Raw genomic sequence first — 25464 nt, forward strand, 5'->3', positions numbered from 1 at the left:
TTTAAACACAAAACAGGCTTTCTAGTGAACTCAGCAGTCCTTGGATCCATTCGTTTTGTCTTGGAAAATAGCTTTTGACAGTCACTCTGCCTCAAAACACAAGACTGGAAACAGTTACACAGTAAATTAAGACTTGAGTTGCTGCAGTAAAACAAAAATTAAACCCCATTTGGTTAGAAAATCATGGGCCTGCTTACAAAATGACAAAGCTGTGAAGGGGAAATCTTTTTTCTTTAGATGTCCTTTGAAGGTAGTATGTTTGAATAAAACCTTTCAGTGGCACCTTGAGGATGTAAATATTTTAGTTTGAAGGTGGGAAACTTATTACTTTCATAGCTGTCCGTGTAGCTGGGGGATACACTTTAAAAAACACTATGCAGGTGTTAATACAGAGTTGACTTCAGCCCATATAGCTGATGGTCTCCTCACGAGAGTCTCTGAGCAACAGTTTGACATCTTTTGGATATGTTAATCCAATTAGAAGACCGAATTCCTGCTGGTTAGTACTTATTTTTCTTTTCATGAAACAAATCTCAAACCTCATATCACCCCGTCTTATTTCTCTAAGAGCGTTTATATTGTTCTTGTCTATATTGTTTCTGTCAGAAATAAACTTAAACAGATTAATTCTCACTGTGAACTCAAAACTAAACATCCATCTGTAACATCTGCAGCCTCGTTGAAAGTAACAGCCACTTGTACAGATTTTAATTTCCCATTTCAGAGAGAGGAGGAAGTACAAGCAAACATAGACGTCTCACTCACCTCGTCCTCGTCCTCAGCGTCCTGTGAAGCATCTGTAGGATCCAGGACAACCTGATCTGCTGTTGCACACACTAACCGCATCCATGCTGTGTTTCTCCCTGGCTTATTACTCTGAGGGTGACCTCTGCCAACTCACGCTGCTGACTCCTGTCTCCCCATCTCCTCCCTTCTTTCCCCCTCCTCTTCCAACACATCCCTCCCTCTTCTCGCCTCTCTTGGATTTATGAAATGCAGCAGTAAAATAAAGAATGGGTACTCGAGAGTAAAGCGGGAGTGTTGATCAAAGGGCGTGATGTCCGGGATGCAGCGGTGAATTAATGTAATTTCCTGCTGATTGTTTAGATATTAACCACGTTGCTGCTGGCCCTACTTTGATCCACATTCAGTGCGGGACATAAGAGCGCACGAGGGCCGTGCACCAGCAGATCAAATGAGATTTCTGTTATTAGCCTCCCAGAATGATCAAAGACCTTTCATGCACACACATTAAACTGATATGTGTACGTGTGATTTTGCATCAGCGGGCAATGGAGAGGGCGGAGAGACGGCGTCAGATGTTGTGACAAGTGGGATGTTTTGGAGAGAAATGAAAAGCAGCTACAAGAGGAGGATTACCCTTTTTCTTTCTCACCCCTGCTCCCTGGTTTTTCCTCCCCCTCCCTCTGTCTCTCTCTCCGACTCCTGCATTCCACCTCTCGTTCTGCAGTAATCTGTTTGCCTCCCATCAATTACTCCCTCATTGGGAGAAGCCTCTAATTATCGAGGGGCCCGCTGAGCGACCTTAAACATACACACAAAAACACGAACACACTCACACATGAGGCGGCTAGAGCTGTTTCTTTTCCATGTTTTGATGTATTTGTGAAACAGATTTCTGATGTCTGTGTAAAGTTTGATCAGTGGGCTTTAATTAGTTAGACCTATGGAAGCCCATTTCAGCCAGTGTGATTAATAAATATATAACATCCTGGAAGTCAGTATAATAATAATCCTCCAGAAAATAATGAATTAATATCTCAAAATAATCTTAAACTTTCTTAAAGTAATGACTACCATCAAAATAATGGCTTAGTATCTTTAAATAATGGCTTACTATCTCTAAATAATGACTTAGTAAATAATGACTTAGTATCTTTAAATAATGACTTACTATCTCTAAATAATGACTTAGTAAATAATGACTTAGTATCTTTAAATAATGACTTAGTATCTCTAAATAATGACTTAGTATATTTAAATAATGAATTACTAAGTCATTATTTACTGATACTAAGTCATTATTTAAAGATACTGGGTCTCATTCATGAAAAGTGAGTAAATCTGTGTGTAGATTTGCACATAAAAGCCTACGCTACTAAAAACCTACTCCGGATTCAGGTAAGCCGCGGGAAACTCAGATTTGATCGTAAACACGTGTATGATCATGAATGCCAATCCATCATAAATTGACAGCGTGCTCAGCGCATGACCTGTCAGTCATGGCGCAAACAAAGAAAGAGAGAGAAAGAAAAAGAATTTTTCCGAAGTGGAGATCAAAATAATTTTGGGTGAAGTGGACTTAAGAAAAAACATTTTCTTCAGTTAGTAGTGGTGTGACAGGGACAGGCAAAGCAAAGGCCTGGAGGGAGGTAACAGATGCTGTTAATGTTGTCTCCGTAGTACAAAGAACCATGTCAGAGGTGAAGCATAAATGGTTTGATATGAAACTGGAGGCAAAGAAATGCATAAGCACACACAAAAAAATACAGCAGCCACAGGAGGAGGAGGCTCACAGTCACAACTATCTGCTGCAGACGAACGCATCGCTGGCATAATTGGGGAGAGCGACATGCCTCCACTGGAGTCAACATCAAACCCAGTTGATTTACATAGATAATTCACAATCATGAACCTAATCTGGATCTTAAACCTGCTAATTGCCAACTAATTTAACTAAATGTATGTGTTCACATCACAGAATAATGACTTAGTATGTCAGAATAATGACTTAGTATCTTAAAGTAATGACTTAGTATTACAAAATGATTTAGTATCGCAACTTGATAAAGTTTTTTAAAATAATGACTCATCTTGAAATAATGACTTAGTATCTCAAAATAATGAGAAGCTTTCTCAAATATTGACGTAATATCTCAAAATACTAGCATGTTATATTTTTAATATTTTGTCATGTTTAGATTACGTGTTTCAAAGGCGTCTGTGTATTGTGTACATAACAGAGCGCAATACAGATTAAAACTGTAATTTCTAATAGTGACAAGCAATATTTATGTGCTTTACTAAATTTACACAAGCACTAAGAGTGGTCAGGAGCAGGAGTAGATTTTGTTAATAGCTACGAAAAGATCAGAGCCACTAAAATATTGATGAATGTGGACATGCATGTAAATTTCCGTCTGCGAACAGTTTACACACAAATTCCTTCTGCTCACGTTTCATGAATCAGACCCATTATCTCTAAATAATGATTTAGTATCTCTAGATAATGACTTAGCATCAGTAAATAATGACTTAGTATCTCTAAATAACAACTTAGTATCTAAAAATAATGACTTAGTATTTGTAAATATGACTTAGTATCAGTAAATAATGACAGTATCTCTAAATATTGACTTAGTATCTGTAAATATGACTTAGTATCTCTAAATAATGATTTAGTATCTCTAAATATTGACTTAGTATCAGTAAATAATGACTTAGTATCTCTAAATAACAACTTAGTATCTAAAAATAATGACTTAGTATTTGTAAATATGACTTAGTATCAGTAAATAATGACAGTATCTCTAAATATTGACTTAGTATCTGTAAATATGACTTAGTATCTCTAAATAATGATTTAGTATCTCTAAATATTGACTTAGTATCAGTAAATAATGACTTAGTATCTCTAAATAACTTAGTATCTAAAAATAATGACTTAGTATCAGTAAATAATGACTTAGTATCTCTAAATAATGATTTAGTATCTCTAAATAACAACTTAGTATCTAAAAATAATGACTTAGTATTTGTAAATATGACTTAGTATCAGTAAATAATGACAGTATCTCTAAATATTGACTTAGTATCTGTAAATATGACTTAGTATCTCTAAATAATGATTTAGTATCTCTAAATATTGACTTAGTATCAGTAAATAATGACTTAGTATCTCTAAATAACTTAGTATCTAAAAATAATGACTTAGTATCAGTAAATAATGACTTAGTATCTCTAAATAATGATTTAGTATCTCTAAATAACAACTTAGTATCTAAAAATAATGACTTAGTATTTGTAAATAATGACTTAGTATTTCTAAATAACTTAGTATCAGTAAATGACAGTATCTCTAAATAATGATTTAGTTTCTCTAAATAATGATTTAGTATCAGTAAATAATGACTTAGTATCTCTAAATAAAAACAATGACTTAGTATCTCTAAATAATGATTTAGCATCTCTAAATAACTTAGTATCTAAAAATAATGACTTAGTATTTGTAAATAATGAATTAGTATTTGTAAATAATGACTTAGTATCAGTAAATAATGACTCATCTAAAAATAACAACTTAGTATCTAAAAATAATGACTTCGTATCACAGAATAATGACTTAGTATCTTAAAGTAATGACTTAGTATTACAAAATGATTTAGTATTGCAACTTGAGAAAGTTTCTTAAAATAATGACTTATCTTGAAATAATGACTTAGTATCTCAAAATAATGAGAAGCTTTCTCAAATATTGACGTAATATCTCAGAATACTAGCTTATTATTTTGAGAAAGTTTCTTACTATGTTGTGATACTAAGTCATTGTTTTGAGATACTTATTTTGAGATATTAAGTCATTCAGCAAAAGTTTTTAATTGTAATGACCGATAGGATCACATTGGCGGAAATGGGCCTCCATATGTAGACAATGCAAACACATGCATAGATTCACTTTTACTCTAGAGGCACCGAAAATATTTAACAGTATCATGAAGAGATTAAATGATACAAAAAGTCCAGGATAAGTTTTTGTTATCGTCAACAAATTTCATGAGAAGTCCAAAACCAACAAAGCACAGTACTGTCTGACTTCCTCAGTCTGTCTGTGGCACATTGGTTCTTAGTGAGGAAAATCTACTTAATAGTGTTGGGGAGCAGCAGATAAACATAAAGTGTGGAATACCTTCACCTTGGATCTTATAACAGAAAACTGCTTTGGCTTTTTTTTTTTTTTTTTTTTTTTAAAATACCTTTAATAAGGGGTAATCCTATTAACATATTGATATTGATTTCATTTTAAAATATGAATGATAATTAAAAATTATTACTCATAATTACTCAAGCAAAGTACAAGTGCGTCAAAACTACTGAAATACAATACTGAAGTTTATGTACTTACATTCCACGGATAGTTCTATGATATTGTTATCAACATTTTGCTTGTTGTTATTATTTATTTTCAGTTTTGAATATCATTTTAACCCTGAAACACTTTAGGCTTCACCTTTGCATGAAAGGTTAAATATATTACAAGTAAAGTTATTATTATTACTGCTACTAATTAAAACACAACTAGTACAATTTTGCTCAGTCATAACAAACTGAATGACCTGATTACACAAGACAATGTGGCCTCCCTGTGGTCTGGACAAGCCAGTGCTGCATGCGTGAATACATGTGGGTTTCAGCACATTATAATTTTGGAAACAAAACAATGAACTACAGACACATGAGCTTTATTAGCTTTATTAGTGTCTGATACATTCAGTAATAAGACAGCTGTGTTACACTTAAACAACAGCTGTGTTTAGTTTAAAATAAGTTAAATGCACAAAGAATAACTGGTTTCACTTAATAATAAATAAATTAACAAAACTAACAAACATGGAATAGATTGGGTGTTATGTTAGGTAGTATTGTGTTGTAATATTTCACACAGTAAACAGTACGGTAGTCAGTTCAGGAATTGTTCAGATGTAAACGCTCAAACAACTTTAAAAAAAACTATCAGGAGGTGAGGAAACTCTTAAGATAAAAACAGCTGCATAGACTGTGTGTACAGTTTCATTTAAGTATGACTATTAAACAACTATTATTATGAAATTGCATAGAAGACCTACTGGAGAGAGGCACACTAATGTACACATCACTGCTGCACCGATGTGTGTTTGTTCTAGATGCTCAGTGTCCGTGGCCCGGTGCTCTGAACAGCCTTCATGATGGACTGCACCACTTCAGAGGTGGAGCCTTGGCCTCCCAGGTCAGCAGTGTGCAGCTGGAGGACACAGGAGATGACAAAACAGTGTGAGCAGAATATTCTCTATTATTTATTTATCTATTGGTGACCTGTCATCAGTCAGATGTTATTGTGTGATGTGATCGTACCCGAGTCTCAGTTACGGTGGAGAGTATGGCTCTGCGGATCATGCTGGCGTAGGCGTGGAGCTTCAGGTGATCCAGCAGCAGGCAAGAGGCCAGCAGCATGGCTGTGGGGTTTGCTGTGTTGCGGTTAGCAATGCTCTTCCCTGTGTTCCTGGTGCCCTGCACATAGAGGAACGTGTTGAGAAAGACAGAGCTCATAAATAGGAGGGATGTAGCAGCGCTAAAGATACACTATGCAGGATTGTATTGACTTATACAGAGGTAATCCCTCTCAATCTTCACTTATGATCCACTCTCAGTGTGTGGTGCTGTATTTTTATGCAGATTCTACCTTCTGCCTGTATTTTCTTATTTTCTTCTTACTTTCTGTGCTTGGGACGTGTATGGGTGGTGTGTAGCCCCAAAGCACTCAGGTGAGGTCAGGGCTTTATAAAAAGGTAGCATGTAGCATGTGCCAGACTGTAAGCAGCAGATATCCAAGAGACACAGCACTGATAAAATGCAAATAAGAGTGAATCTGGGATTGGCTTTTACTTTCACGAGCAGCATGTTGAAAAAAAGTAAGCTTCTGATTGTTTATAATTCTTTGGAAAATACTTTAAAGTTTGTAAATGGTTATTTTCCATCATGTGTAATGTGAAGGAACACACACCCTCTTCTCAGAGAGCATTTTAGCAACTTCTCTGGCGTGCTACTTTCCTGTTTCTGTTTGCACTTATCAGATGCTGCTGGAGGTAAAGAAAGATAAACACCCACACCCACTGTACACTAACTGTTCAGCACCATACAGCAAGCATATCCAGTTAGCGATGAGCTAATGAACATAATGAAGCATTTAGCAGATAAAGAAACAGATACTTCCTTTGGGAGTTGGTGGAGACCAAAAACATAGCTAAAAGGAGAGTGAATATTGGACTTACATCAATTGGCGAGAAACTTGACTCAAAGTTAATGATGCTCCTTGTTTATTGGTTGTGTAGATAAACAACTGTCACCTAACATGTCACCATATCAACTGAACAAGTGATAGTATGTCAGTGTTGTGTTGAAGGACACTTGAAACTAGCAATTGAAACAATAAACTTATTAGGAAAAAGTTCACTGAGGTAATAAATCAAATGAGAAGTAGGGTCATTTTCTTGTAGACTTCTATACAATCAAACTTCTTTTTACAACCAGTGGAGTCGCCCCCTGCTGGCCATTAGAAATAATGTAGCTTCGGCTTCATTTTTCAGAACCAGAGGATCCATCCACTTCTTTTATACTGCCTATTTGGATTTACAACTTAATGCACCGCCCTGGGAGCCAAAAAAATCAGTGAACGAAGTTTGAGACCTGTAGTGTATCATCTCTGTGCCTCTCTTTGCCTCTCTCTCTCTCTCTGTTGTCCCTTTAAGCCTTGTTTAACATGAATCCACTCACCGTCTCAAACACGGCGTAGTCCTCTCCGTAGTTGGCTCCCGGCACCAGTCCCGGTCCCCCAACCAGCCCGGCACACACATTGCTCACGACGTTGCCATACAGGTTGGGCATGACCATCACATCGAACTGCTGGGGCCTAGAAACCAACTAACACACAAGTAGATACAACATCTCAGAACATTTTTACTTCAAAAATGTTGTTTCCTCAACTAAAAGTCAACAAGAGACTGAACCCAGAAGTTTGTTAGTGCAATAAATTTATGATGCAACAGTAGAAAGTCTTTGTATTTTAAACATGATCTGTGTTAGCCTCCAGCTGTAACCATCACATTTAATATATCCACAGAAATGTGAAGCACTGAACAGGACGATGATGATGATGATCAGGGTTCAACGCTAAGGTTTTTTTTCACTTGCCCGGTCGGGCAAGTTGGTCAGAGATCTACTTGCCCGAAGTCAGTTTTTACTTGCCCTATAAAAATTGTTTAATTTAAGCGGCTATCAAATAACAAAGACTTTTATGTTATGTAATCTTTATTCACACTGTATTTATTAATTAAAACAACATATGTCACGTATTGTAGCTTAATTCCTACACAAAAATGACAGTGTCAGGGCTTAAAGTGAAAAATTTGTCAATCGTTCTCTGTGTATAATTTTGCGCCCTACTTGAGCCATGCCCACCTCTATTTATTTTTCACCCCTCTCCTGCTGTATTAACACCGGGTTTAATATATTTTGCTTCCACCTCTCTGCCCTGCTGATGATGATGATGATGATTTGAACACCACATAGAGAGATGAGCAGTATGGCAGTGTACAGACATTCTGCAGTTAGACTTGGGTTGATATCCAGTTTTGCTGGTCTGGTAAGGTGTACAAGCTTAAGCTGAACTGACATTTTTCATTATGACACCTCCAGGCAAATTAAAAAGTAGTGTACATTAGCAACCTGAGTTGACAGCATCACAGCATTAAATCCAACCTGTAAGCATTGGTAATAAGCATTGGTGATTGATGGAAATTCTTTTGAAGTAATAAGCAATATGACAATGTGATTAATAAATAATTATGAATGTTTTTAAACAGACTAACAGAGACAGCAGTGTTTGACAGCATTGACCACAGCAGGGCAACATTAAGGAGATCAAGTTTCAGTAGAGGCGGCAGGGGCAGAGCTGTGCATGCCGTGTTTGTTTGAAGCAGACAAAAGAGATGTCCTAACTGGCTGCAAGTGATGCAGTGTGCTGTTTAGAGCTGAATGTTTGTTGGAGGGCCTGTTTCTATTTATATGCTACCTGTCGCTTGCTTTGGAAGCACCACAATGGACGAGGAACGGCTGTATCATGAAGTTGGATTGAGGAATAAAGTGCATGATACCTTCTTATTCCATGACAAAAACCAACTTATGGTAGAGGCTGACTGGAGATAGATCGCCAGAGTGGTGAAAGTTTCTGTTAAGCTAAATGACCATCGCTAATACCAAACTAGGCTACATGCTCTTGGCTATAATTGTATGTAAGTCCCAGTAGTTATCACAAAATAAAATGTGTGTTTTCTCTTTTAAAAGGAAAAGTAACAAATGTAGGAAGACAGCAAGTAGTTTACACATCGAGTCTGATCTCTAGCGCGCAGCTGATAGGCCTACATGGTTTGTTTACATGATGTAAGAGCTCCGATGTTGCATGATGTAACGTGATATTAGTCACATGCGCGTTTGCTGTGAGGACACGCTGTCGTCATGTTCCACTCAGGAGCAGCTGCTGAGTCAAGTACACAAAATTCAGTATACTGGTCTGGTCCGGCTCTTTATATCAAACCAGTTTAATAAATCTGACACTGGCCGACCCCAGCTGAAGCTACCTGCATGGTGGTGTTGTCCACAATCATACTGTCAAAGGTGATTTCAGGGTAACCGCTGGCAACCTCCTTACAGCACTCCAGGAAGAGGCCGTCCGCCAACTTCCTGCTCCAACAAAAACATACACATCAAAATGTGTCACGTTTTAGAAACAGGTAAATAAAAACAGTCAGGGCCTTTGAGCCATCAGAAACTGACATGATGTTAGCTTTGTGTACGGCAGTGACTCGTCTGCGTCCTTTGGCCCGAGCAGTCCTGAATGCGTAGTCAGCGATGCGTAAAGATTTGGTCTTGGTGATGATCTTCAGACATTCAACAACGCCCGGTACATTCTGCAGAGACAGACAGAGAGAAAGTGTGGAGATGCATGGAGGCTGGATTTGGTATGATTCGTGTATTTCACCATCAAAGTGATGATGAATACGCACCTCGTGCTCCAGGCTGCTGTACTCTCCCTCTGTGTTCTCCCTGATGATCATGATGTCAACGTTTCTGTGGCGTGTCCTCACTCCTGGTAGAGACTGGCAGTGCATCACGTTGGCATAGAGATCCAGAGTAGTGCTGCAGAGAGAGGATGAGGAGGAGGGAAGGATAGATAAGACGGACAGAGAGACAGGAAAATGGAGACAGATGTAAAAAGGAGGACAAACACAAAGGCCTGAAGCTCAGGATTGAACACTGTAATTCCACTGCTGCATATCAGCGCCACCATTTATGTTTAACACTCATAACTTTAAGATGAGATAACGAAAGGTAGTGAAAGACTTACCGGAGCAGGTTGTTTCTGGACTTGTACGATGGTGGCAGGTTGTGGTTCGTCTCAATGTTACCTGGATAAACAATTTAACAATTAAATTGGAGACATCACCAGAAGGCGCTTTGAGCATGGACGCCATCCCCATGGTTTATCTGCCATCCCTCTCTGTTCCCCGGGTCCAGACTCAGACATATAACTGATAAATTATTGATAATTATTAAACTTTGAGTGTTTCTGTTTCAACTGGCGCAACATTGCATGTGTCATTATTCATCTCACATGATGCTGCTCAGTCAATCAAATCTGTCCATTCTGATACGATTTCAATAAGCATTACGACTCAAGTCAGTGACTGAGCTACGCACACAGTTAAGAGATGAGATGAGAGACAACAGACGGACAAATAAGTATTCAGAGAAAAGTCATTTCACACGGCGTGCTCTAAAATGAAGAAAGTAGACAAAGACAGCTTTTAGTCAGTGCTGAAATCCTAACTTAGCTTTTTTTTTGTTTCAATAAATATTCATGCACTAAAGTTTTTTTATGTCATCTGCAATTAGAGTACCATGATTAAATGTCACGGTCAAAGATTTTTAATCCTTTTTTATTCTTTTAATCTTCAGCCACCCTTGCAGGGTTGCTGTGGTCACTGTGATTATTTTCTGATGTACACAAACATTTACAGATATCCCCAGCCCTTTTTAGGAGCATGTTTCAAACACACCCACACAAATGAAAAAATAACCTTTGAGTGCAACTCCATTGCGCCTGATGGCCATGATGGCGTTATTGATGTCATCTTCTGACGCCATAGATGAGTCCACATTGACAACCTCAAAGTCCACTGGCACGCAGCAGAACCTGATATTGAAACACAGATGGAGATCACTTCAGTATGATGGAGCCGAGTCATTTAGTGACTGCACTGTGTGAGCTGGTCACTGACTTCATTCAAACACTCTGTGTCCGTGAATTCTCACCGGAATAGTTCACACACGTGGTGAGCCAGCTCTGGTCCGATTCCATCTCCAGGAATCAGAGTCACAGTGTGTCTGCCTCCATACTGTGCTGGTGGAGGCTGCAATGCACGCACATACACAAACACAGGAAGTCAAAACCCTTCCCATAAAAACAATAGATGCATTCCCTACAAAACAAACTTGTCATCCTAAGACTTAAAGTACACATCTGTGCGTGTGTGTCGTAAGCAGCCATACTCACTATAGTCTGGTGTGGGTGGATGGAGGAAGGGGGGATTCAGAACGGAGAAGAGAAAACAGGAAGGTTAGTAGGACAAAGAGGAGAAGACGCATGGTGACCAACATCTTCCTGGTGCCATCGCAAACACACTGGTGACACAAAACAGTGCTGGTACTTTTGGGTTTCCCTTTAAGGAATACTTTCCTCGCAAAATGACCATTTGTATATCAGTAACTCACCCTGTGTGGTTTTTGATTTGTCAAGAAAACTTTGTTTTTCTCTTGGGCCTCCACGGTGCACGAAGAATCCAAAAAAGGCAAATGGTCGTCAGAAATTCAAGTAAAAAGAGTTCACGTTTAACAACAGCAAAACTATTGAAACATCCGTTAACATACTCTCGCATGACTCGTCCAGAATAATCCAAGTCTCATTTATTCAGTCGTATGCTCAGTACTTCTGAACACATGCATTTTCACTAGAACCTTGCTACTTAAATCCCTTCCGCATAAACAGTCTTCAGCAGGAACGAGTAGTGAGCAATGAAATGTACAAGCAGAGTTAAAAATACATGCTTGCTCGGGCGCGCTGCTCCTTAGGAGGGTAGTGATACATCGATCTGGACTGATATATTCATTCAGTGATCATCAATGCAAAGTGAAAGCATCAATTCATATCATTGTTTGCAAGATGCACCTTTATTTTGAAATTCCCAGACAATGAGAATATTTACTGATTTTGTCTCATAGAAGTCACGGGCCCCTGACTTGAGTCGAATTGGAATCATATTGTGGCAGACTTTATGATACCAAGCAAAAAATGCATGTGTTTGGGAAATGCTGAGCATCTGACTGGATAATGAGACTTGGATTATACTGCACAGGTTGTGTGTGAGTTTGTAAATAGATATTTAAATGCGGACCCCTTTTACTTCAATTCAACAGAAATTCTCTCTGTTTTTGGATTCTTCGTTCACAATGGAGGCACGCGAGAAAAACAAAGGTTTCATAACAAATTCAAGGTAAGATGCAGTGAATAATTTACATACAAATGTTCATTCTGTGGGTGACGCATTCCTTTAAGGTGCACAACAGTGGGGTCATCACACTAGGAAGGTCATAAGGTAAACAAAGCGTGGGCGACTGAGCCACCACTCACAGTGTAAGTGGACTTGTGTCTCTGATGACATGCAGCTGCACCATAAACCTGAGAACACAGAAAAATGGTGGTTATTTGTACAGAAGATTTACTAATTTAAATTAAAAAATAAATAAGTGATGAGCCTACATATCACAGCTACAGCATTCCAGATTTATTCTAAGACAAGACAGTAATAGAGTAACAAGGAGCAGCATGAATGGCAACTGAAATCAAACTAAATACAGATTTAAAATCCTTCAAAACAAAAGTCGAATGCTGGTTAAAAGCAAACCAGAGCTGTAGCCATTCTGAGCTGAATGCACTCAAAGTTTTTACTTTTATTAGTGTAAGTGTTTTGGTGTATTGTGGTACGTGTTCTTTAGTATATGTACTGCGGTATGTGTATAGTGGCATGTCTATTGTAGTAGATGTACTGTGGCGTATGTGTATTGTAGTGTGTGGATTGTGGTTTATCTTACTATATAATGACGAAAACTCTGTGTGTGTGTGTGTGTGTGTGTGTGTGTGTGTGTGTGTGTGTGTGTGTGTCTGTCTGTCTGTTCCACATTTTTCTCCTCACTGACTTGGTCAATCCATGTGAAATTTGGCACAGTGGTAGAGGGTCATGGGAGGATGCCAATGAAGCAATATTACATCAGTTGGCCAAAGGGGGGCGCTATAGCAACCGACTGAAATTGCAAACTTTGAATGGGCATATCTCATGCCCCGTATGTCGTAGAGACATGGAACTTTGCACAGAGATGCCTCTCCTCATGCGGAACAAATTTGCCCCAAGAACCCATAACTTCCAGTCATAGAGATTTTCCGCCATTTTGAATTTTTAAAAAAACCCCACTTCAAATGGATCTCTTCCTAGGAAGTTTGAGCGATCTGCATGAAACTGGGTGAACATAATCTAGGGACCAATATCTAAAGTTCCCTCTTGGCAAAAGTTGGAAAACTTACTAAAACTGAGCTTCTATAAGGCAATGAATATTGCGGAGGGTGTGGCTCATCACATAAAGGTGTAGAACATCTCAAGGGTTTCACCCATCACCACGCAACTTTGTAGGCATATGACCACACATAATCTGAGGGGACCCCTCCATTATTGAGCCCATCAAACAAAATGGGGGCGCTAGAGAGCTCATTTCTTATCTAGGCCTAACCGCCATATGGATTTTTACTAAACTTGGTAGATATGTAGAACAGGACGCCTCAAGGTGACTGGAGAAATTTAACTCTAATTGGCAACTGGGTGGCGCTATAACAACAGAAAAATGCATAAAAATGGCTAAAATGCAACAGATCGCTGTGGCTCCCCCTGTGGACCAATGTTGGTGTTGTTTTCTAATGTTTGGTATGACTAAGTCATGGTATGGTATGCTGTACTCAATGGGTCTGGACTAGTGTATTTTATTTGGATTTTAATATTGACTATTTTCTAAATTAAATTAGTTTGGTCTGTAAAATGATATAATATTTCTATCACTGGGCGGCACGGTGGTGTGGTGGTTAGCACTCTCGCCTCACAGCAAGAGGGTTGCCGGTTCGATCCCGGGCGTGGGAGCCCTTCTGTGCAGAGTTTGCGTGTTTGCGAGTTTGCGAGTTTCTCTCCGGGCACTCCGGCTTCCTCCCACAGTCCAAAGACATGCAGATTGGGGACTAGGTTAATTGGTGACTCTAAATTGTCCGTAGGTGTGAATGTGAGTGTGAATAGTTGTTTGTCTCTATGTGTCAGCCCTGTGATAGTCTGGCGACCTGTCCAGGGTGTACCCTGCCTCTCGCCCGATGTCAGCTGGGATAGGCTCCAGCGACCCTCAAGAGGATGAAGCGGTTAGAAGATGAATGAATGAATGAATGAATTTCTATCACTATTCCCCAGAGCCTTCATTGACATAACTCTTATTGTACCACAAACAGTCCAAACCCAAAGAAATCCACAGTAAGTCATAAAAAGTCTACAAAAGTTTAAGGAAATCTACAAATATATTTCCATTTCAGATGCTAGATCCGGAGGGTTTTGAACATTTCTCTTCATAAAAAGAGCCATGATCTTATCTCCCTCCTACTGTTATTCTATTTCAGGGACATAAGACATTAAATGATTTAACCAACAAGTTTAGTCAGGGCAAATTACTTCTTTTACTTAAAACATCTCAATACTTGTTCCACCACAGCTGGTCTATGGAGCACTTGTTGTTTCAGTGTGTGAATAATTTATAACCCTGCAGGGAGCAGTTTAAGGAGGCATCTACAGCCTTGTCTCGTCTGGGAGACAAACAGAAATGCTGAATAAGTATTTTCTCTGCAGGGATTTCCAGTTGACATCAGGTTGATAGGGTGCTGAACGGACAGCGACGTTAACCAAGCTAGCTCAGTTAGCCAACTAACCAACCAACCAGCCGTTAATCAGCTTAGCTTCACTCACCGCTGTCCCGTCAAACTAACCAGTAACCTTCAAATACTTCCTTAACAGAGTCTGTTTAACAGTTAACTATCAGCTGGTGAGCTCACAGACTGGTCCTACCCTGGTTAACCGGCTGCTGAAGACGAGTTTCAGAGCTCCGGAGATGGATCGCACAGACCGGGCCGTCATGTTCACTCTCCCCGGGGATGGATGGACGACACGGGGCCGGGAACGAGCTGCGCGCTCACTGTTAATCTCCCTCTGTGTGTCTGTCTCCCTCACTCACACACTCACTCACTCACTCACTCACTCACAGAGAGTCTCTTATCCGACATGTTTTAAATCGGGGAGGATGAGGAGACAAAGATAGGAGCACAGTGAAGTCCTTGAAGGTAGCTTGGTGTTGCCATGGTAACTCTAACAGACAGCCTCGAGGGCCCGGTGGCCTACTTAGTTAGTTTGTTCTCACTATTTATTTATTTATTTATTTTTTTTTTTTTTTACCGTGGCACTTTTTTTCTGAACCACCAGGTGGCGACACACACACACACACACACACACACACACACACACACACACAAAACATGAACCAATCCACCCGTTACACCTCTCACTCATTTGTCATGTGGCCTAATAATTAACTGCTAAATCATGTTTGATTTTTATAATATGAATAATAATAATAATACATAAGAAATTTCTCTGATTACTCAGCCATACAGTGTCAAGAATAATCCCTCTGCACTAACCTTATAGCACCAAGCACACATTAACAGTAAATTAAGCTGCTATATTTCATAGTTTAGATACTCACTGTTCTTTCATATGGTAATATCATCACATTAGAATTACTTTACACAGTGTACATACTGTCATACCTGTTGCACACTCATGTATATACAGCAACCTGTTACTATCATCATCCCATATTCATTCCAGCACCTTTTGCACTTTGCAAACTTGCACTATTGTTTGCAAATTTCACTGTGGTGGTGTTGTTTTATTTATACATTCATATACAAATATGTATAGCCTAAAAAAACCCCAACAGTGAACAAAAAAAGAAAAAAAAGCAGAGCATTCACAAAAAAGGAGGAAATTTAATATACGTTGACACATTGGTTACATGATATTGGCATATGGTATAGTGGTACAGTTATCCTGTTAGACCATTAACAATTCACTTTATTTTTTCAATCAGACTTATATATAACTCATATTTATATCTGTGTACAATGTTTAGTGTGGTCAATTATTTGGGTTTACTTTGTATAGCTGTATTGTCCTTGTTTTAGGGACTGTTCTCTACTTCTCAGAGGAGGTGGTGGCTGGGGTAAGACTTTTCTTTTTCATACTCCTTGAAGCTACAAATACTGTTCCTTGAGTCTCTATGAATCACATGGAGAAAACGCAGGACCCTCCCTTCACTGTAAATCAGTTGTTTTAATTTTAAAAATTTACCTTCTGATGTTTGGAAGTTAAAAGTTGAGGACAATATCCTACAGTTAAAAAAAAAAAAAAAAAAAAGTCTTGGTTTTTGATACTGTTGTGGTGCATGCTGGTCAGTTAGTGGAAATGGGTTATTTTGGTAAATTTTTGAAGTTTTAAATGTGACTTTTTAAAATTTATATATTTTTAATTGTCCTCAGAGCTACAAATATTTTCCCATGAGCCGCTCTGAATGACTGGAAGAAAATGCAAGACACTCCCTCCGCCATAAAAAGTCGTTCAGTTTTTTTGGGGGGAAATTTTAAAATGAGACGAACAGAATAAAGTGATTTGATAAATATCACTATTTTAAGCTTAGATTTGTTTTTTGTTTGTTTGTTTGTTTTTTGTTACGTTTTTGTTCGTTGTCCTCGTACATAATGTGTTCAAAACCTGTCGGAAATTTGAAAATAACAATAATTTCTGCTTTTACAGTTTGTTGCTGTGAGAAATGGTATAATTTGTCAATATTTTTTAAAGAAAACAAGTCACTCCCCAGTGCTTAAGAAATAGCTGACATGCCTCCCTCATTCTGCACCACCCCCTGTCAAGTAACGAACAGTCCCTTAGTCAGGTGTATGTTTATTTCTGTGTATGTACATTAAATCCCATCTGTGTGTAACTACACTTACTTTGCTATAAAGGCAGATTCAGATTCTCAATTTACTGCTTTTCATCACTAATATTATCACTGTTGAAGTATTGGTGAAGTACTTAAGTAGCACAGCAGCAGTTAGCCAGCATCGCATTATGAATATATGTGTTGATGGTATTTTAAAAAAGAAGATAATATCGGAACCGGACGAGTAACAGCCGAATAACGGCGTCTGTACTTGAATCACTTGTGGGGCACTTGGAGAAATTTTACTCTCCAGCGTTTTTATCCTCGACCAAATCGTGGCCATCCTCATGCCGGTCGTTGTAGTTTTTCTGTGTTCCTCGCTACATTTTCCCCAGTTGGACGTGATACACAAAGTGGACTACATTTCCCTGCGTGCCCCGCGGCCCCGCCTCCTCCCTCCACTCCCTCCGCCTTCCCTCCCACTCCACTGGGCCGCGAGGAAGTCGCAAGATGGCTGATGTCGCTTGGAAGTAATGTTCCCCTCTGCAACATGAAGCCGTGAGTGAAGAAGAAAGCGAGGGAGGCACCATCGGGCTTTTATTTTTATTTTCTTTTAGTTACTTTTCTTTTATTTCGTCAAACATCCATCTCATTCCGCGTCGTGTCCGCCCCGGACTTGTCTTCGGGAGTTGACGCGTCAAATCACGCCGGGGACCCTGCCAGCAGCTAACAGCTAGCCACACAGTTAGCAAATGTTAGTACAGCTAGCCAGTCAGCCAGGCACACAGCTTGTTTAATTGATATTCTGACACCTGCGACCCAACAAGCTACCGGTTCAAATGTGCTGAAATCCGCCGGAGGTAGTGCAGAATAAGTGTCAGATATTTTAGCTGTCAGATAAGAAAAATAACGATTTTGCAAGCTGCTCGGTGTAACATCATGTCCGCGAACTGGCCATCCAGCCTGTGGGTTGCTAACTAATGCGCAGTATTGCATCTGTTTCATGTGCACAAACCTGCAGGACAATTATTTTATCGGCATTTTTCAACAATATCCACCACCTTGCTGCATTTCCGTTATTAGCTGCCAACTACATGTTCGATGCTGGTTGTGTTAAAGCCAAATTATGGGAGCAGGAAATGTGTTGAACTTTTTCTGGCTGTAGGTAGCTACACTGGCCTTGCTGGCATCTCACCAAAAATCCACAGGGATGGACACTAAACTGAGCACCCACGACCAAAACTGAGAAATTGGCATCTCGATATCTCGGAATAAGTAACGATAGTTGACACACGTGTACAGCAGTGCATGGTGACTCATCTCACTAGTCTGGGCGACACACAAGTTGTTTTGCAGGGTTAACTAAACTACAGTTAGTCACTACACCGGAGACCAGTTAGCTTGCCTAAAGTGCACAGCTAGCTTCGGTCTCGCCCCACATCACATTACAAACACGGCGTACAGAACGTATTCAGAGCCCGCTCCCGGCCAGACACACAGGCTCAACAACACCGTCATGGGAGTGCAGGGTTTTCAAGAGTATTTAGAGAAGCGGTGTCCCGGGGCCGCAGTCCCGGTGGACCTCCTGAAGCTTGCCCGTACCGCGGCCCGCCAGCCCCCTCACCACCATCACCCACACCACCACCCACATCACCCCGGGCCCATGCCTCCCCCGCCCCCGCCTGCCAGGATCCTAATCGACGCTGACTCCGGCCTGCAGCGCCTCTACGGCGGCTACCAGACGGACTGGGTGTGCGGGGGCGAGTGGAACGCCATGCTGGGCTACCTGGCCGCCCTGTCACAGGCCTGCCTGTACCAGGGTGGCCTGGAGCTGGTCGTGGTTTTCAACGGCACACTGGGGAAGGAGCGCTGGCCCGAGTGGGCGCGGCGAGCTCAGGGCCAGCGACAGACGGCGCAGCTGATAGTCAACCACGTCGGCAGCAAGGCCACCCCGCCTCCCCGGGCATGGTTCCTGCCCCCGGCCTGCCTCAGCCACTGCGTCCGACTCGCCATGTTCCGCTTCCGAGTGCGGGTGAGCAATGAGTGATCATGGCCGTGTGAAGTTGTTTTATTGTGGTCAGATGGCGTGCTGTTCATTTAACACTTGCCCTTTCTTGTTGCACGCCCATTTAGCAGCTTACATCATACAGCGCCGTTTTAACTCCTTCCAGTTGGGGAACAAGTGCAACTACCAGCCCTAACCACTGAGATGAAGGCAATCTGGAAATATGTTGTTTAGTGTTAATCATCAATACAGAGCTCATCTCTCAAACGCTCTGTTTTGCATAGTCTGTTTTCAGCCATGGATTTCTATGTGATGCCTGTAGCTGGCCTGCTCTGCTCTCATGCATGTATTTGTGTTGCTCTACTGGGAGGAGAAATGCATCCAGTGCATATATGAACCAGTGGCTGCTCGCTTAACCAGTCTGTGCATTAGAGCAGCATGTATTGCACAACATGACCTAGTGTAGCCTATATATTACATAACATGAACTCATTGAACCTTTCATACATTGTTGAACAACTGCTGAGTGGATAGACTATTTATAGGTCCCCACTGCCTGACAGTGGTACATTTGTGCATTTCAGTTGGTTGTTGATTGAGAATATTGAAATATAAATATGTTTTTTGTGTGTACTATATCCACCTCACTCTACTATTATGGGGCAAAGAGTAACTTAACATGATGTTTTCGAAAGAGGAAACATGACTCATAACGTTATGTTCTAGGCCTGCCATTAATGCACTAACCTGCTGATTGCATCTCATGGTTCGTTCCTGTCAACTTCACCTGGCTGCTGCTTTTTTGTGCTTTTGAGCTACCTTCCCATCTGCTTGCATGCTAGTATTAAAACAGTGCCACAGTGTATCATGAGAGGATAGAGAATAGAAAAATCCCACCCACATCACAGCACAACACATTCTGATGCTCCTTGTGTGTGTTCAGCATCATTACTCACAGCTCCCATGTGTACTTTCTTGTTTTTTCCTGCCCATATTCAGAGAAACAGGCCTACTTCTGCAGCTTCAAGTGTCTCACATCTGTTTAAGTTCCATCTTCTACTTAAGTCGTGGCTGTTGTGCGCAGCTGTGGTACCCTTCTAAGCTTTATATGTGCTGCATGAAAGTTTAGTCTTTGTAATTATTGCACATAAATTAATTTGATTATTAACATTGGCTATTAGTTCCAGTTTTATGATTGATGAGTGACATGAGAAATATTAGGCAATTTGAACAAGTCATGAAACAGTTTCCTCATAATCAGCCTCACTATCACTGCCCCATATTACATTCATTTGAAGACAGGGATTTGATTACTGGCTCATTAAATACATTTTTAATGAAGTAACTGAGTGTAATTATTTAGTTTTCACACTGATTAACACTGACATTGTTTAACAAGATTAACACAACAATTCTGGCATAATCGTGAAGCTCTCCAGCTCACTCTCTGGCAGAACCATGCACCTCACCCACCAATTGGGTTCTGCATGAGTGTGCTCTGAAGCAATTATGTCGCCCTAGGTCCAAGTATTTGCATCCCCGTCAGTGATTTAGCGCTGATTGGTGCAGCACAAATTTTCCACACATGTATTTTTGCAAGGGCTGTGGAGCTTTAGTGTTTTGTTGATTTACAAAGTGTGGGCACCACTGGCCATCTGTGACCTCCATCATTGACATAAATTTAATTTATTGCAGTGGCTGCTTGCATGGTAGCTGATCAGTTATACAGATGTCTGTGTTCTGGATGCTCTTTCACGGTCTTGGTTAAATTACACAGAAACAGGCAGCTACTCCAGGGCTGCAACTAATGATTTGTTTAATTTTGATCCTCAATTTTCTAGATTAGTTTATTAGTAGTGTACTCTGAAATGTCTCGAATGCAGTGATATTTAATGTAGATCAGAATAAAGCTGCAAATCCTCACATTGGAGAAGCTGGAACTGGGTAAAGTTTAGCATTTTTGCTTCAGAAATGAGTTAAAGGATTATCAAATTAGTTGCAGGTTCGTTTTCTGTTGATAAATGAATGAATCAAAAAGACTCAAAACTGCCTTATTTGAAATATGACAACAAAATCTGACGCCACATTCGCATTACTACCCTTGGGGATTTAAAATGAAAAAGATCTCTGTACACACAAGTGTTGTAGCACTGTTATAGAAATAATCTTTGTCCATATTAACATGCCTGAAAACCAAGCAGCATCCTCAGGGGCTGAGAAATGAAGCCAAAAACTGTGGTTCTTTGAATGGCCACTTGAGGCTGACTCCAGGAGCCAGTCAATCCCCATAGACCCACATGTTAAATGCTCAGCTTTACTGTAGATATAAACATGTTTATAGCCTGGTACAAAAAACAGTTTTGGTCTCTGTTGCTAATTTTAAATCTGGTTACTGTAGAGGGGGTGAATTTTTTTCATAACTCACCCGTTTACATTTTATTAAGGCTTAAAATTATGTCTGATAAAGGATGGGCAGCTTTGAGTGCCCTTGGCTGCTCGGTCAGATCCACCCCTCATTCCTCCACAAGGCCAGCTCCTCCCTCAAATATGGTCACTTCTGGCTTCAAAAAATAATATGACAATGGGCAAAATGCTGAACTCAGCTTCAAAACAGGAGTCCAAACACCATTGGGTGACCTCATAGTAGCTACATCCATTGTTTCTACATCTATGCTGAAATCACACATCACATGACCATTCACAAACCCTGGGCATGCACGTGCTGATGTAAACAGGAAGCAGATTGCCTGCTCAGAGGTTGGTTGCTTAGTTACAGAACATACTACAGAGATGGTGAAAAGTAAGACCAGAGATTTCTTGGCTTGGACCAATGACAAGGCGGAACTGTTACTGAAAGTTTCACATGAGCATAAGGTGGTCAACACAGCAGAAAACGGATTGGGAGTTGTTGCAAAGCAAAGTCGGCGACATATCAGAGAGGCATCAAGGGAATTATCCATCGCCTGAGGAAGCCATGTACCCAGCCATGAAGGATAAAATCACAAAAGCTGTGTAGACCTAGCTATATGTTATAACTCAACATGTATGATTGATAAGACCCAATCAGGAAGTGAACATAGGTGTCCAAAAATATCTGTTTTCTCCCGTCCAGACAACAATACAGCCCCAGAGTTGTCAAACTAAAACAGGGTCAGCAGAGTTTTCAAAGGTTTCTGTTTTAAGACTTTCAAATTGCCACAGTAGTGTGAACCTTAGGTGGAAATCTAGTAATAGTTGCATTTTAAAACGAAAAACCTATTAGAGTGGATGTAAATCCGACACATGGCCAACCAGGTTACTCGTAGTGAGATGTCAACAGTTTAAACTCCGTTCAGAATTTGTGTTTGTATAAAACAGCAGACTGAGTTTAATCCACTCTGCATCTACAGGTTGTACAGACTTTGGAGGACCACCACCAGGAAGTGCTGTCTCTCTACAGGGACTTTGGATTTGCCGGCCTGATTGCTCAGGATTCTGAGTTCGCCCTCTGCAACGTACCCGCCTACTTCTCATCGCATGCGCTCAAACTGAGCTGGAATGGCAAGAACCTGACCACACACCAGTACCTGCTGTCTGAGGCTGCCAGGCAGCTCGGGCTGAAGACACAGCACCTGCCCTGCTTCGCTGCTCTGCTGGGTAAGGAGCTGCTCACTCGCACATACCTCAGCGTACTACACACAAATACACAATCACGTAGCCCACATTTCTCTCGCCGGAACACACACCCCTGCTTGTGTGTTGTATTTTTGGCTCCCCTCGTTGTCTGTCGTCCTCGTTCATTGACGCAGCAAACATTTGAAAGAGTTTCTGTCTCGCAGGAAATCATATTCTGCCTGATGAGGACCTGGCTGCCTTCCACTGGAGTCTGCTGGGACCAGAACACCCACTAGCTTCTCTCAAGGTACCGTATTATTTCTTAGTCCTCTGCAAACCACAGCTCACTCGTTAAGAGAATAATAGCTCCATTAATCACGTAATAGTACTGTAATTAGTAAAACAGTGATGTGCGCCCTGATTTACCTCAAATGCCTAACTTGAGGCTTGCTTTTATTTCTAATTTTAAATGTTATCAGTTTTAGAGAAAAGTATTTCAGTTTTCTGATCTTCTTTCATTTACTCTGAGGTCACATCTACACTGATAGACTCTTTTAAAATAGTGTTTTAAGAAGGAAACGATCTCCAGTCACACAGCATTCTAGCACTGTTTTAGAAATAATCATCGTCCATACGCCTAAAAACATGTATCACATGACCGTTCACGTACACTGGGCATGTGCATGCTGGTGTAAACAGGAAGCAGATTCTACTCTGCTGTTTGTTGCTTTGTCACGGAAAATACTGCGGAGAGGGTGAAAAGTAAGACCAAAGATTTCTTTGCTTGAACCAACCAAGAGATGGAACTTTTAATGAAAGTAACACACGGGTATAAGACTGTCAAGGTGACAGAAAACAGATTGGAAGTCGTTGCAGGCTATGGTGATGGGAAATGAGTACCCACACAAGGAGGATAAAATCACAAAAGCTACTATAATGTTTTGGCTTGACACGTCGTGACTTATAGGACCCAATCGGAAAATGAGCATGGGTGTCTGCGTTTTCATCCAGACAGAAATGCAACCCCAGAGTTTTTAAACTCGAACAGGGTCAGCAGCCTATTCAAAGGTCTCGATTTCAACGTTCCAAAGCTCCTCCAAGTATGGACTCCAGCCGTAAACATGGCAATAGTTAAGCATTTTTAAACAAATATGTATCGGTGCAGATGTAGCTAAATGCTGCTCTCTTACAGTAAAACCCTTTCACTGGTTCAGGGTCATCATGCTCTCCCATCAATAGAAGGATTTTATTGTGAAGCATTTGCTGCAGTTTTATTTTAAAAACATCGGGAAAAAAACGTGATAGAAATGACTGGAATGAGTGAATCAGTGAAAGGAAGAAAAGATTTTAAATGAAAGGGAGAAATAATATCTAGACAGTCACACTCCAGAAGAAAGACGTACCGGTAGTTGAAATGTTTGTCTTGAAAACATCTTATCTCTTTTCCAAACACTGTCTGTAAGCATGAAGGTATGTCAACTGTATGAACTTTGCACTCATTTCTAATGTTATTTAAACTACTTCAAATGTGGTGCAGACAGATTTTCATGGTCACTGTGTACAAAAACTGACAAAGGCTGGCTTTTTTTTCTTGTGGTCATTGTGTAAGTGTGATAACAGACTTGGAGGTGGTGTTATGTGAAAACAATGGACTGTGCCGAGAGAATACCACTTTACTGCTTGGCTTTGCATTCGTCACTAGTTCACCTGTCAGTTTCATATATCTGGACACCTTGTTGTGTGTTACTGCTCACCAGTCTGAAACCCTGTTTGCAAGGAACTAGTATTACCAGGAGACCTCATGTGATTTAAAACTTACACCCCCGTATCTGTGTGTTTTGTGCGGCTCATTTGCACAAGATAAGCACAGTCTTTATTTTCCTCGAGTTTACTGACATTATCCTCTGGGTATGATGCACACAGTCATTTGTTACCCCACTCTACACGACACAAACACACTGCACACCACCACTGGCGATGATGTACGGTGTAAACCTCATTTTTCTTTCATTTACAAAAATGTTGGTAAACAAGCAGAACTGCCGCACATTTTCACACATCATCCATCTTGTCACGATTTTGCTCTCCTGATGGATTCGAGCTTGCTCCTACTGAGAACGGGTCTCTATGCTCTGTAGCAAGATGAACATCCTGCACACAAAATGCTGTCAAAACTTTCAGTTGTAATTGCCAACACAGCCTCCATAGTTTTTGACTGTGAAAGAGTCAGAAAAGAGGCACGGAGAAAACAAAACATAAATACACCGAGATCACAGAGACATCAATTTGCACAGGACTTTTGTTTGGTGAAATATAGTAGGTATTTTGTGGTGGAATTGTTACGTGACAAATAATGGAGATGGCAGATTGACATGGAATTAAGATCATAGACAACCTCTGCAGTTAGTACAAATTACTGAGCCAAATTACATTGTGGCTGCTGATCTTCATGAATATGAGTATTTTAACTTTGAGTTTTGTTCCATTGATGCACAGATTATGACTAAAGGCCTCTTAACTCTTAACTGATGAAGTAAATGTTTAACTCTATGAGCCAGACAAGAGCAAAATCAGATGTAGCTTATTTAGAGCGACAGCCTGAAGTGAAGAAATCTTCTGAATGTTCCTCTCCAATTTTTATTTATGTGGCTGGGAGACATGGTTAACCAAATCTAACTCACTGTTAAGAACTGAACAATATTTTAACAGAGTCTGCAGGTCCTTGAATAATCGAATGGCTGCATTTTTCTAAACAATGAAAAACTCGTCACATCTCTCGCTGCGTCCAGGAGCTGTCTGACTCCCTCTTCCTTTCCTTGCTGTACTTGTACAACTGAAATTGCATCGACTACCTACTATTAGACTAGCGGCAGAATGTCACCAGCAGAAACACTGGGTGTTGT

The 25464-nt window shown here is 40.3% G+C and overlaps 2 protein-coding genes across 2 annotated transcripts in view; one reads left to right on the forward strand and one right to left on the reverse strand.

Moving 5' to 3' along the window:
- Nucleotides 1–5648: 5648 nt before the first annotated feature.
- On the reverse strand, nt 5649–15212 carry LOC125891178 (isocitrate dehydrogenase [NAD] subunit gamma, mitochondrial-like). Its single transcript, XM_049580221.1, has 12 exons — nt 15033–15212; nt 12521–12568; nt 11387–11392; nt 11146–11243; nt 10911–11026; nt 10178–10238; nt 9837–9969; nt 9607–9740; nt 9411–9513; nt 7549–7695; nt 6130–6285; nt 5649–6019 (listed from the first exon to the last, which is right to left on the reverse strand). The coding sequence occupies exons 1-12, from the start codon at nt 15099–15101 to the stop codon at nt 5918–5920; spliced, it is 1173 nt and encodes a 390-aa protein (XP_049436178.1). The 5' UTR covers nt 15102–15212; the 3' UTR covers nt 5649–5917.
- Nucleotides 15213–17444: 2232 nt separating this feature from the next.
- fam120c (family with sequence similarity 120C) overlaps nt 17445–25464 on the forward strand; it is a 37266-nt gene continuing 29246 nt past the window's right edge. The window contains exons 1-3 of the mRNA XM_049580185.1: nt 17445–18994; nt 22357–22603; nt 22786–22868. Coding sequence (XP_049436142.1) covers nt 18479–18994; nt 22357–22603; nt 22786–22868 — 846 coding nt within the window. The 5' untranslated portion in view covers nt 17445–18478. The remainder of the gene's footprint in view (nt 18995–22356; nt 22604–22785; nt 22869–25464) is intronic.

This window comes from Epinephelus fuscoguttatus, linkage group LG7, assembly GCF_011397635.1.
Source record: "Epinephelus fuscoguttatus linkage group LG7, E.fuscoguttatus.final_Chr_v1".
In the NCBI taxonomy this organism is placed as follows: Eukaryota; Metazoa; Chordata; class Actinopteri; order Perciformes; family Serranidae; genus Epinephelus; species Epinephelus fuscoguttatus.

Coding starts and splice junctions, on each gene's coding strand:
- LOC125891178 (XM_049580221.1), bottom strand. CDS start 15,101: ATGACGGCCCGGTCTGTGCGATCCATCTCCGGAGCTCTGAAACTCGTC. Junction 12,569..15,032: donor TCAGCAGCCGGTTAACCAGG/GTAGGACCAGTC, acceptor CTGTGTTCTCAG/GTTTATGGTGCAGCTGCATG. Junction 6,286..7,548: donor ACTACGCCGTGTTTGAGACG/GTGAGTGGATTC, acceptor CTCTATGTGCAG/GGCACCAGGAACACAGGGAA.